Genomic DNA, 14050 nt, shown 5'->3' on the forward strand with positions numbered 1-14050 from the left:
AAGAGGAATATGCCATCCTATTTCTGTCCCTTCATCTTGGTCTTTGCCGGCTTAATTCCCTCCGCTATAAACCAAAAGACTAATAATCATCCCAGGAAACTCCAAGGCTAATGTTTTGGAATTCGGGTGTCCTTATTGACAAATGTGCTGATAAATCTATTGTTAAACTGGATTAAAAATTTTACTCAAGGATATTTATTTATTGAAATCTGTTTCAGTTAGTATACCTAAGACCTAAGATGATTTCTGTCTTATACAAGAATAAATAGAGGCCCAAAATGTCCCAAAAATATGCCACAAAATTTTTAGTAGATTTTCAGCTATTTCTGGAACAGTCTGTTAACTTCTTAAGAAAAATACTACTTTGGTCCATTTTTTAATCATTAAGGATCTATTAGCTTCCTTTCACTAGTGCCCTAATTTTCTGTGGCAGCTTTACTTAAAAGGAAAATAAAGCAATCTCAATGATTATGAACTGAAAAGTGTAGGAAAATTTTCTCATGTTCTACAATTTTCCTTTATTGAAAAGTAACCAGAAATCCCTCTGCTTTCTCCGTCTCTCTTCTTTTATAAGAATTTTTCTTTTTTCTTATTTTTTATCACATTTTGAAAGTTGTTTATAAATGCAGTGATCTCCTAACTGTCCTAGCTCTCCTAACTCTTCCCATTCTTTACATGGTATACGAGACATCTAGCATAATGCAGAAAATATAAACATATATTGTAATGTAGAAAGGAAATTAAAAGTACTAATATTTAATAAACAAATTAATAACTGGTCTCTCCCAAACACACATTATCCCTTTCTAGCAGTTGGTCTCATATTACCTAGGGTAAAAAATGTTTGAAAGGCAAAGGGAAATTTCATAGTTTGAGGGGGATTGACAGAAGCACCCTAAATTCCTTTTGCTGAAAATATTATAGTTCAGTGTGCCTGCTCTAGGAGATTTATAGCATTTATCTTAATAATAGAGTCTTTACCATACTATCTGTATTAGTATAACTGCAACAACAAACATCACAAACAACTGCTTAAACAACGCAAATTTATTATCTGACAGTTCTACAGGTCCAAAGCCCTTACATGGGCCTCATCAGGCTAAATATGTTAGCAGACTGGTTCCTTTCTGGAGGTGCTAGAGGAGAATCCACTTCCATGCTCATTTGCATTTGTTGGGAGATTCCAATTTCCTATGGTTGCATGACTCTAATGCAGCCTCTATATTTTTGCTGATTGGAGGCGGACAGCATTTCCAATTTCTGGAAGCCTAGAAATTTCCCTAACTCATGGCCTTCTTCCTCTATCTTCTATCTTCTTCTATCTTCCTCTATCTTCTAAGCCAGCCAAAATAAAGCAAGTCTTTCTCCTGTTTTAAATCTCTTATCTCTCCTTTCCCATTGTATCTCTCTGACCCACTCTTTTACTTTTCTTTTCCACTTTCTAAGAACTCATGTGATTAAATTGATCTCTCCTGGATATCTCAGGATAACTTCCCCATTTTAAGGCCTGTAACTTTAGTCATGTCAGCAGTGTCCCTCTTGCCACCTAAGATAACATAGTCAAGGATTCTGGGGATTAGAATCTGGGGACCATTATTTTGCCTACCGCTCTAGGAAATTATTTTGTGCCATAAAGAGGTTCATCTAATACCTGTACTACAACAAATAAATAAAAATTAAAAATAAGACTTTACCAGCTTAAATATCTTTGAAATGAAAGGTTTGATCCATTGTTAAAAATGTTAAACTGTTCCATCTTTTGAATAGCAAAAACAATTACTGATTGACTTAGATAATTATTAAGTAAATTTTAATAAAGGCCTTGGTATATTTGATAAATGAAATTTAAATGCTAATAAATGACTTAGAAGTACACCAATGTTGCATGCACTACTACTATTTGCATTGACTAAGCATTGAGAGTAAACTTAAAACCAGTTATCAAAATGAGGTGAACTTTAAAATTTATGTCCACATAAAAACCTGTACATGGATGTTTAAAGCAGCTTTATTTATAATTACCAAAACCTGGAACCAACATAATCTAAAGCAGGTGAATGGATAAATCATGGCATGCCTAGACGTTTCAGTGTATGTCTAGGTATGCCAATGATAAAAAGAAATGAGCTATCAATCTCTGAAAAGACATGGAAAAACCTTAAATACATATTACTAAGTCAAAGAAGCCAATTTAAAAAGGTTATATGCTGTTTGATTCCAACTATATGACTTTCTGGAAAAGGCAAATCTATGGAAACAGGAGTTGGGAGTAAGAGGAAGGATGAACATGTGGAATATAGAGGATTTTTAGGGCAGTGGAAATATTCTGTATGATACCTTAATGGATACATATCATTCTACATTAGTCTAAATCCACAGAATGTACAACACCAAGAATAAATCCTAAGGTATAAAATGGGCTTTGGTGATTATGATGTATCAGTTAGGTTCATCAATTGTAATAAACATACCACTTTTATGGAGGATGTTGGTGGTGGAGGAGGTTACCCATGTGTGGAGGTAGGAGGAATATGGAAGAATGTGGAAAATCTCTGTACTTTCATCTCAATTTTGCTGTGAACCATTTTGTTCTAAAAAAAAGTCTTTAAAAAAGTGAAGTGAACCAGATTTTAAAATTGTTTATGAAATATAAAATAAAAGTTAAAAAAATAATGAACACTGCCACATTCCTGTCATCAAAATTACATTATATCAAATGAATGAAAAAATGTAAAATATATTTTAAAATAATGTTTATTTCACCTTTATCTCATCTTTTAAGAGTGTTCATGTTTCTGAATGGATATTACTAATGTAGCAGTAGTTTATATAACAAATAAGCATACGGATCTAAGTAAATATCCTCTATAAATATATAAACTATACATATTTATGGTACATGTGCTAAATTTTTACTTATAGGTATGAGTCATCAAGTTGAAAATTATTATGCTAATACATTCATACTAAATACATTTGGTGGCTACACTGCAAGTTAAAACTACATAAAATAAATGCTTATCAATTTGATATTATCACTTTTGCAAGAATTTCACAACAGATAATCAGGTTTTGATTTGTCATCATTTCAAATTGCCACTCAAAAATGTCATAAAAGAATGGTTAGTAAAGGAGCCCAGAATCTTTCCATTTTGGAGACATATAACAGACATTTTTAAAATACCACTTACCAATAGGTAACTGAATTTTAAATATTGAACTTTAAAGGTTATAGGAATGTTTGAGATATCATTTATGCTTCTTTGGGGTGTAGATTATTTTATTTGCTGGTTATCTTAAAACATACCCCCTCATTTCTTGCTGCAAAAACATCCAAATAAATTTTCTAAGTGTATTAGCCAAAAAAAAAACTCTGGTCTTCTTGGTTTCTCCATGGTTGCTGTGTAATGGATACTTTTGGTGAGTAGAAAGACTATTCACTAGCAAAGCTGTACATATTTTTAGTAAATTAATAATGAATTACAAATAATGTTCATAATTTTATTTTTCTTTGCTAGAAGACTTCTTCCCATCTCAAATAGTACTATTTGTTTATGTTTATTTGTGGGGGTGTTTGTGGCTAGTTGACATACACAGTATTATTCCCTTTAAAAATACAAGTTAAGTGAAATAAGTCAAGCAGAGAAAGACAAATACCATGTGATTCTACTTACATGTGGAATCTAAAACACAAAACAAAGAGACAATCACCAAAAAACAGATTCTTAAATACAGAGAACAAACTGGTGGTTGCCAGAGGGGAGGTGAGACGGGAAATGCGTGAATAGATAAAAGGGATTAAAAGTACAAACTTCCAGCTATAAAGCAAAGAAGCCACAGAGATGAAAAGTACAACATAGGGAATATGGTCAATAAGATTGTAATAACATTTGGTGACAGATGGTGACTATACATATCATGATAAGCAGGGTAATGCATACAATTATAAAATATGCTGTATACCTGAAACTAACAAAACACTGTATGTTAATTATAGTTCAGTAAATAAATATATATGCTAACACATATATGTATGTTAAATCCATTTCACTTACCAAACTATTCCCTGAGCCCCAGAGCCAATAGGCTTTAAATTCTGGTAGCGCTTGAGAACTGTGAAGGTTGAGTCTCCCACTTCCACACTGTAAAACTGGTTGTCAACTTTGCTTTTGCTCATGTTGTAATGTTTGGCAATATATGACACATCCACTTGTTTATCGAATCCCTGAGAAAATAACAACAACAACAAAAAAAAAAATGAGAAAACGAACAACCAGACTGATAAAGAGACATAGAAAAGTCTGTTCTTCTAATGATTACTAATTCAGTCATCTATCATCATTATATAAACTGTATTTCATATAAAAAATATGTATTAGTCCATGTAAGATAATCTGGAGTAAAAGGACTCAGAAAACATACATAGAATAAATTATTTTCAGCATTAAAACTAATAGTTTTAATGGTGAAAATAAATTATGTAGATTAGATTTACATAATCTTTTCTGAAATGTCTCATTAGAACCATTTAATTATTTATGAAGCAAAAAAAAATTTCATGAAGCAAACAGCTACCAAACATATACTAGATCCATTGACTATACTAGAAACTTCAGAGGTAATTCCTGATCATCCATTAAAACAGCCATATGAGAAAGGATAAGAGATTGTATCCATATCCCTTTCTCAGAAAAAAAAAATGAGATGCAAAATAATGTATCTTTAATTATTTAATTAGGTAAATTTGAATTTAATAGTGTTGCCTTCATTTGTTCTCAATAATACCAAAAATGTTATTATCCTACATTAAACATTGAACAATTTTAGTCCAAATTAACATTATTCTAAAATCCCACATGATATCTTTTTATCCTTTGCAAGTTTGGATTTAAATATCTTTTTTTTTTTTAAGATTTTATTTATTTATTCATGAGAAACACAGAGAGGAGAGAGAGAGGCAGAGAGAGAAGCAGCTCCATGCAGGGAGCCCGACATGGGACTCGATCCCGGGTCTCCAGGATCACGCTCTGAGCTGAAGGCGGTGCTAAACCACTGAGCCACCCAGGCTGCCCCTGGATTTAAATATCTTGATTGCATATCTTTTGTTTATCTTTAGGAGAAGTTCTTCTACTTTATAATTTTTTTTTTACTTTTTTTTTTACTTTATAATATTTAGCAATTAAAGAAACTGTCCTTGAAAGTTTGAATCATGATTTATGAATCATGATATATGAACATAATATAAATACCCATTATCCATAATTATTGTTTACCCATAAATAAACTTATATTGCATTTTGAGACAGTAAGTAGTTTCAATTCTATAGCTAGAAAGGACTGTATAGAATATTGTCTAGACTGTTTGTTATGGCACACACTGTTGGATGCCTGCCCAATAGTCATCCCCTCTCCTTTTTGCTGATTTTGTTCAAGCTTTGAGCACTCTCATGTCCGTGGGTTCCTTCCCAATCCCAAAAATTGAAAAGGAAATAGTCTAAATAAATGGTTCTCTTTAGAAGTGTCATTAACATTGGTGAACATTTGGGAGATTTGTGGACATTTTTGGTATACCATATGGTAGGAGATGTGGCTTGTATTTAGTTGGCTTATCAAACAGTGCTGGTTATCCTGCAATGAGTGGGACATTCATGAATAATTTCTTATACAGTGAATAATTTCTTACATACCTCATGAATTTTGAGTTATGCCAAAGGTTTAATTAGTAAACAAAAGAAAACAGAAACCCTGTCTTTAATGTTCTGAGCGCAGAATCTAAACTAAAGGATTTTTGTATGGTTTGAGTACAAACTGACTTCTGAAAAAAAAAAGAAAAAAAAAACTGGCTTCTGAAAATCTGATTCTCACATAATTTGAAAAAAAATTTAGATCTCCTTAGGCTCTGAACCTCTGGTTGGTCATTAAACCATTGTCCTTAGAAAATTTTGGCATTTCATTTATAAAAACCAAACCAAAACAAACAGAAACAGAAATACAAACTAATTGGTCTTTCCATACTCTCGGAAAGGGAGACAGGCAGCACCGAGTAATATAAATGAGGAGGATACATTGGGGACTATGTGGACATGAGTGGCCAAACCTTCGAATCTAGTTGGCGGACCTTACAGACCCCATACAGAATGAAAGCAGAATGCACATGACCGGAACCAGCCTATTACTGGAAGACATAGGGTGGCTGCAATCCAGTACAAATGCACACAGACCTCAAAGAACAAAGTGGACTGAAGTTGGGGAATCCAGCTTGGTTGGAAAAATGACCGAAAATTCAGTATTTTATGAGTACAATAAGGAGAGGTGTGAAATGCAAGATATAGTCCCTGAGGCATGGAACAGGAAATTAAACAAGACTATTAAAAAACAGAATTGGGGCACCTGGGTGGCGCAGTAGGCTGAGCATCAACTTTTGGTTTGGGCTGAGGTCTGAACTAAGGATTGAGAGATGGAGCCGGGTGGCCTCTGGGCTCAGCAGAGTCCGCATCAGACTCTCCCTGTACCTCTGTCCACTCACCGCCCCCCCCCCAACCCTCATGGATGTGCTCACTCGTTCCCTCTTTCTCTCTCTCAAAATAAAATAAATCTAAAAAAAAAAAAAAAAAAACAACTACAGGGCATTGTAAGTCTATTCAGGGAGACTAAACAGGATTTAGAATTTAAACAATGACTGTGGACTACAAGAAAGAAGAACATTAGTATTTGAACAATCCTTGATTTCAACAGCAGAATCAGGAACTTCTCTCTGCACCATACTCCATTTCTACTGTAGGAGTTTTTGGTCTATCAGCAGACTAAACTTATTAAAATTCTTTTTGCTTCTTCTTAACTTTGAAAGGTAAAAAAAGAACCCCCAAAATTTAATAAATATAAAAACAACAAACAAACAAAAATAACTGGAGCTAGATTACCAGTCAATTCCTTTGCCAAGGTTAATTTGGGATGGATGAAGTACCTGATTTCATTTGTCATGTTCTGATCCTTTTTTACATCCTTTAACGTTCTCATTTCTAACTACCCACAAAATTCTTAGCACACGCTAGCTTCATCAAACCTACATAATCTACTTCTCCCCCCACTTACTCTCTTCATCTCTGAAATGTTGCTCGTTCCAACTGTCCTGCATATATGAATACTAATCGTATGTAATGTTTTATGTTCCAGACCCCTGACTTAATGCTGTATCTTAGTACCACCCTATTCCTTCAGACTTGCCTGTGGCTTTTCTAGCTGTGGTTTCAGTCTTTATATTATACTTGAGTCCACCATGCTCCTCTTCCAACATTCTAATGTATATTCAAAGAAATCAAGGGAATTTAATAATTCGTGGAACATCTTTTTCAGACTAACCTTAAGAGACATTCTATTCAACATTTACAATTATTTATTTTTTTAAGAGATTTTATATATTTATTCATGAGAGACACAGAGCGAGAGAGGCAGAGACATAGGCAGGAGGGAAGCAGGCTCCCTGTAGGGATCTTGATGTGGAACTTGACCCTGGGACCCCAGGCTCACGACCTGAGCCAAAGGCAGTTGCTCTACCACTGAGCCACTATTTACAATCATTTAATCCAACAAATACTGATAACTGACATATTATGTGCCAGACACTGTGTTTGTTTGGCATTGGAGACAGAACAGAAAGATAAGGTCTCTGTCTAGATGGAGGCAGCCAAAAAGCAAGTATTAAAATATGGATGATATATTCTATAGTAGAATAAAGAAAAGGTGTTGGAAGCAAAAAAGAATAGCAACTAATTGCTTGCATTCATTCATTTTTATTAATTCCTTCATTTACTATGTAAAAAACTACTAGATGCCAACCCACAGGTATAAAATTGGTAATGTTTGAGAGGAGACTTGACCAGTGCTTACCCTGGCTAACAGTATTCCTGGACCTCTCCTCTAACTGGTTCTCAAAAGGAAATGTGCACCTGGAGCACCCGAGGAGCTTGACAAAAGGCAAGTCATTACCATACCACCCTAAAGATTGGGATTTAGGCCATCATCATTTCGTCCTGATGACTGGAAGATTACTAGGCAATCCAGGTGGTTTTGATTTGAGGATTTGAGACTCTGACTATGAGAAAGACAGCATTAAAACAGTCATTCTCAGGACTCCTACCTGGCTCAGCAGTTGAGCCTTTGCCTTTGGCTCAAGGCGTGATCCCAGGTTCCTGGGATCAAGTTCCACACTGGCCTCCTTGCCAGGAGGCTGCTTCTTTTTTTTTTTTTTTTTTTTTTTTTTCTTTTTTTCATCTTTATTTTTTTTTTTCAATATTTTTTTTTATTGGTGTTCAATTTACCAACATACAGAATAACACCCAGTGCCCGTCACCCATTCACTCTTCTCCCTCTGCCTGTGTCTCTGCCTCTCTCTCTCTCTCTCTGTGTGTGTGTGTGTGTGTGTTTCTCATGAATAAATAAATAAAATCTTTAAAAAAAAAAAAAAAGTCATTCTCATCAAGTGCTTCCTGGAGTATCAGCATCACCTGAAAACCTGTTAGAAATGAAAGTGCTCACTCCCACTCCATACCTACTGAAGCAGAAACTCTGTGGGCAAGGCCCAATAATCTGTTTCAATAAGCCCTCTAAGTATTCTGATGTATGTTAAGAACAACACACTATAGGGGAAGGATCATCTGAAATGGAACTTACACCTCTGCCTGAGATATTTGAAAAGTAAAACAATATTTCTATATCTGCCTCAGGGAACACATTTTGTGTCTTTATGGATTGCCAAATTCCATTGCTCATGGCACACACGAAGTGGAAACCGGAGTTCTAGTTAGGACAAGGATTACGCCTCACCTGAGATTCAAGTATTTGAAAGAGCCCCACTTCCCCAGACTCAAGGACTTAACAAAGTCCTGGTATTGAGACAGGTCAACATTTGGCCAAGTGTTATAATGGAGTAACTATATCATTGCATCTCAGCAATTGTTCACACTCCTGAGAAGTGCTCAGTAATTTTTGCCAGTGCATACTGATAACAAAATTTTTCATATAATGGGAAAGCTATATATGGACTTGGTAGTTTGATAGAAATGGTTAAAACAATCATAGAGTTTATACCAGCAGCAAAATTTCAATAAGAAGAGAATTCCCAGTCAAAAAATGACAAATAAAAAAGCTATTCAAATGAAGTATCTAATGCCTTGACACATTTTCTAAAATAAAATTACTTAGTGATCTTTTATCTCCATTTTAAAGTATATAATTTCTCACATTCATTGAAAATTATCATTATAAATAAAGTTTATGAATTCACACATACATGTACACACATACAATGTTTCTTTTCAAGTATCCTCTCTATACCTAACTTTGAATTAAACTTTACATAAAACCTGAAAGTTAGAAAACACATCCTTGAAAGTACCTGAAATAATTGGGAAAAGGCTATTTTTTAAATATTTATTTATTTATTTATTTATTTATTTATTTGGGAGGGGGAGCACCAGTAGGGTGGGAAGGGGCAAAGGAAGGGGAGTAAGAGAATCCCAAGCAGGCTCCATGCCTAGAGTGGAGCCTGATGGGCTTGATCTCACAACCTTGAGATCATACCTGAGCCAAAATCAAGAACTGGAGGCTTAATCGACTGAGCCACCCAGGCACCCCTTGGGAAAAGGCTATTTTAATCATTAAATAGTAAGATAGAGAGAAAGCAGCATTGGACATTTTCTTGGTTTGATGTCATAACCAAAAATTTGATGGCAAATATGTTGTGTTGAAAAGCTTCCCTTAGATCTCATCCTTGCCCCAAACTTACAAATCCAAATTGCATTTCAAAAAGCTTAGAACATATTTAACACAATATATTTTATTCTGTATTTCCATGTGGTCCTTTTTATTATGATTATAAAGTTCAAATGTAAACTTTTCTCTATAAAATGTTCCTATGGGGGAATCATTGGGTGGCTCAGTGGTTTAGCACCTGCCTTCGGCCCAGGGCATGACCCTGGAGTCCTGGGATCGGGTCCCACATCAGGCTCCCTTCATGGAGTCTGCTTCTCCCTCTGCCTATGTCTCTGACTCTCTCTCTCTCTCTCTCTCTCTCATGAATAAATAAATAAAATCTTTAAAAATAAATAAAATAAATGAAATAAAATGTACCTATGAAAGTATGCCATTAAAGTATTCTATAAAAAATTATCAATGCTAAAAAGATTTTTCTCCAGTTATGTGTTTTAGCATATTCTTAGTTCAGTCACCAAACTGATGAGCTGAACCCAAAAAGGGAAGAACCAAAATTTCACATTGGGACAGCATGACTGGCCAATAGCATAAGGGAGAGTTTTTAGTATATGTGCTGCAGAAGCAAGCACTAGGGAGAGTTTTAAAATGGATCAGAACTCCTAGAGGAGCTTGAAAAAAAACAGATTCCTGAGCCCTACTGAAAAGTTTCTGATTCAACAGGACTATTGTAAGGCCAAGAGTTCATATGCTTTGAATGTACAACTTCTTGGCGATATGACCACTATATTAGAAAATAGTAGATATAAGAGACATGAGACATCACCACTTAAAGAGAGCTAGTTGGAGAGGCAAAAGCTAGAAGCAATGCAGGTCAAACCAAGTAAATAAAAGATGTGGAATCAGAAATGTCACAGTGGCTCTCTATGGTATCAGCACCTCATTAGCAGGCCCAGATGTCATATTCCCAGGGAAATGTTTCCCTCTCTCATAGGTATAATATAGGCCCAACTAATGTTCTTTCAATTAGTTTATGAAAATAAACATTCCATCATCAATTTATATTGAATTTATACTAAAACCCAAAGGTATTCATAAATGCTAACCAAAATGGAAGTCTCTTTCCAGAGAAGAAATTATGTTAATTATAAATACATAATATTATATTAAAAAATTATAGATCACCACAGTGGCAACTTATGAAAATCAATATGGTTCAGAAATAATTATAGATTTAGAGTAGTTTATTATTGATTCACATTATTTTTGAAATAACTAATTCCTCCACTGAATATTAATCTCATGTTTAATGAATCAATATTTCTATGTGGATATGAGAATTTTTTTACAAAAACTCAAAGCAAACCTATTTCCTCCCTGTCCCCCATCTGCCAAAAGATTTTAAAGCTAAATTAAAAGAAGCCGTTATTGCTGTTGGCAGTTGGGTAGGCAGTTTGTTAGAGAAGAAATCTGAGTATAATCTGTTCCGTGACAAGACTTCATGTTATGCAGATTGGTAAGAAAGGACTTTGTGCAATGAGTCCCTATCACCAATTAGCTGCTAGCCTATAGCGATGGAATTTTGTGAAGAAAAACATTCTACATTACTGATCTTATTGTGTAGGTGTCCAAAGTCTTGATTGCATTATTCTCAAATTTAATAACCTATGTGTCACAAGTACTCCTTCCCCATTTTCATTTGTGCATGACTGTCCTGTTACTGCTAGTCAGTATCTGAGCAGGAGACATCAAGGTTTAGAAATTTTTAGAGGTTAAGTTTCCTTAGTTTCCTTTGAATGATTTGGCTGAAAATAGTACCAAGCCAGTACTTAACAGCTGTGAAACCTTAAGCAAGTCGTTTTATTCTTTCATTCATTTATTATTTATGTTCTGCGTGGTTCCAAAAGGATTTATGCAGAACACCATCAAAGATACGGGAATTAAAAAAACATTAGATCCAGTTTAGGAACAGATCTCAAATAAAGCAGGCTGGAAGATGACAGTTTTACCAGAAAGCTTACATTACAAATATCTACTACTTTGAGCACAAAACAATGTCATTCTTCCACCAAGCCAAAAGGAAAAAATAATGACAACAACAACAAAACACAATGAATGGCAAGTTTTGATTCATTAATCTCATAGAATATATCATACCAGTTCACAGGCAAGATATAATTTCTCAAGTACTTAACTTCAGGAAGAATATGTTTAATAGTTTTTTATATAATAACTTTGAGAATCAAATATCAGGCAGTCAATACAATATTGTTAATCAAAGACATAAAAATATATTTCATATGATTTATGTGACATCAGCTTTCAATAATTCAACAGGAGAAAGAAAGGTAAAGCAGTATTAATGGCTTATCCACTATAGGTGAACTTTATATTCTGTTAAATACTATATTTAACACTAACTACAGGTGAAAAGAGTGGCATACAGAGTTGTTCATTGGCTCACAGTCTTAGAACCATTAATTAGTGGTGTCAATAAATATAAATTAAAGTAAAAAAATATATAAATTAAAGTTTATTCGATTCCAAAATGTGTGCTCTTATTTTTTTTTTTTTTTACTAATCCATTCACTAGGTGAGCTAAAATAATTTAGAACAATTACATGGTTTTCTTATGATAAGGTGGGCTACAGGAATAGGGCTTAGAAAATCAAGAGAAATTAATTAATAGCATGCCCTTCCCTTATATTCATCAGTTGTCTCAGACTGGAGTTTGAACTTAACTGAACATTACATAATTTAGGGTTGAAGTAGACAGTGCTGGTGAGGGAAAGCTGGACTTTCAGAACTGCTTTAAAAGTTTTAAGGTCTGATGTATTCATTTGTTAAATATATATTGATCACCTACTATATGCCAGGCCTATTGAAGATGCTATGGATACAACATTGATCTATCTCAATACGATAGCCAAGATAAGTTAGCTACAAAATGCATCTCTAGAAAATTAACTGGCCAATCTGTTGGATATTATTTTAGTATTGTTATTTGGATACTGAAAAGTAACTGCCACAAGGTGGTGATTGTGCTTTTGGCACAAATAATATTGAGCTATTCATTCTCATAGTTATGACTAGAATTTTGAGTTGCTTCATGATGCTATTCCAAGACAGCTATTTAAACTCAGCAGAAACCATACCTCCTATTCCATTTGTAATGGCAAAAAAGGCATGTGTTCAATCCATTTTAAATGTTAATCAAATTATTTACATATGAGTTTTAAAGGAGGAGATTTGAGACAATACTTAATGATATTTAGGATTAGATTTTTTTCTGTCAAGAGCATATTTTCTCCACTCTGTTTCTTAAAGTGTTACTTTCTTAGGAGGATTACAGCCTGAAATGTATATGACTTTTATATTGGTTGCCCAGAGTCGGATACTCTGTGGACTCAATGGCTTATAACAAATCAATAATGAAATAATAACTTTAAGACTTAAATTGTTTAACCATTATTTTCAATTATGTGAAAAAACACATGGCAGTAATCAAAAATAGAGCAGGCATGGCTTCTGCCTCCTGCTATTTATATATGAAGGAAGAAAGCTAGTACTGCTTCAAAGCTATGCATCAAGCTAGTATTAGGACCAGACACTGTGCTGGGTTATAATATATCATTTCGCATAAGACCTCATATTGTCCTTTTTCCAATTGAGAAATCCTAGACTGAGAATTTCAACAAAGAATAAAAATCCAGTTTTTATCTTAGAGTCCTGACTGTAAGTCTTGGTCAAGCTTTTTTACAATCTTACACTCAGTGTGTTTATTTGTAGAATGACAGCAATAAACTGCTTCTTTTCATTAGTGAGAAGATTAAATGAGATAATCTATATAAAGCTCTTAGTATAGTATAAGCTTATAAAAAAACCCTTAATGGTTTATTATTATTATTATTATTACTATAATTATTATTGAGAAGTTAGAAAGCCTTTTAAAGACACATAGCTAATTAGCAGTTTTAGAATGCTTTTAACAAAAAATGGGCTTGAACTGTAGTGCTATTCCAAGATACTATGATATTGCTATACAGTTAATATACAACCAATAGGTTTGAGAATGGTCAGGTAATAGAATATTTTTCTGTGTTTTCATTTGTGGCAAAAAACATTGTTCCATGACTATTCCTGTGCTCCAATACATTTCCATGCCTTCCTCTGCAGTTCTGTTGGAGCCATGTGATGAATTCTGGCCTGTGAACTACAGTAGAAATGGCAAAGGTTTGCTAAATGCAGGGACATTTGGGGAATGTGCCACCACAATCCATCTCTTTCCACACTCTGATGTCTTAGTTGGCACATCACAAGATGGCAAGAGCTTAAATTCGTA

At 34.2% G+C, this 14050-nt stretch overlaps 1 protein-coding gene across 7 annotated transcripts in view; it reads right to left on the reverse strand.

The window, feature by feature from the left end:
- Positions 1 to 14050, reverse strand: part of MAPK10 (mitogen-activated protein kinase 10) — a 300398-nt gene that overhangs the window by 125036 nt on the left and 161312 nt on the right. For all 7 annotated transcript variants that reach the window (XM_077882779.1, XM_077882777.1, XM_077882781.1 and 4 more), the window contains one exon: positions 4056 to 4225. In XM_077882779.1, the coding sequence (XP_077738905.1) occupies positions 4056 to 4225 (170 nt within the window). The remainder of the gene's footprint in view (positions 1 to 4055; positions 4226 to 14050) is intronic.

The sequence above is a fragment of the Canis aureus genome, chromosome 33, assembly GCF_053574225.1.
Source record: "Canis aureus isolate CA01 chromosome 33, VMU_Caureus_v.1.0, whole genome shotgun sequence".
NCBI classification, from domain to species: domain Eukaryota; kingdom Metazoa; phylum Chordata; class Mammalia; order Carnivora; family Canidae; genus Canis; species Canis aureus.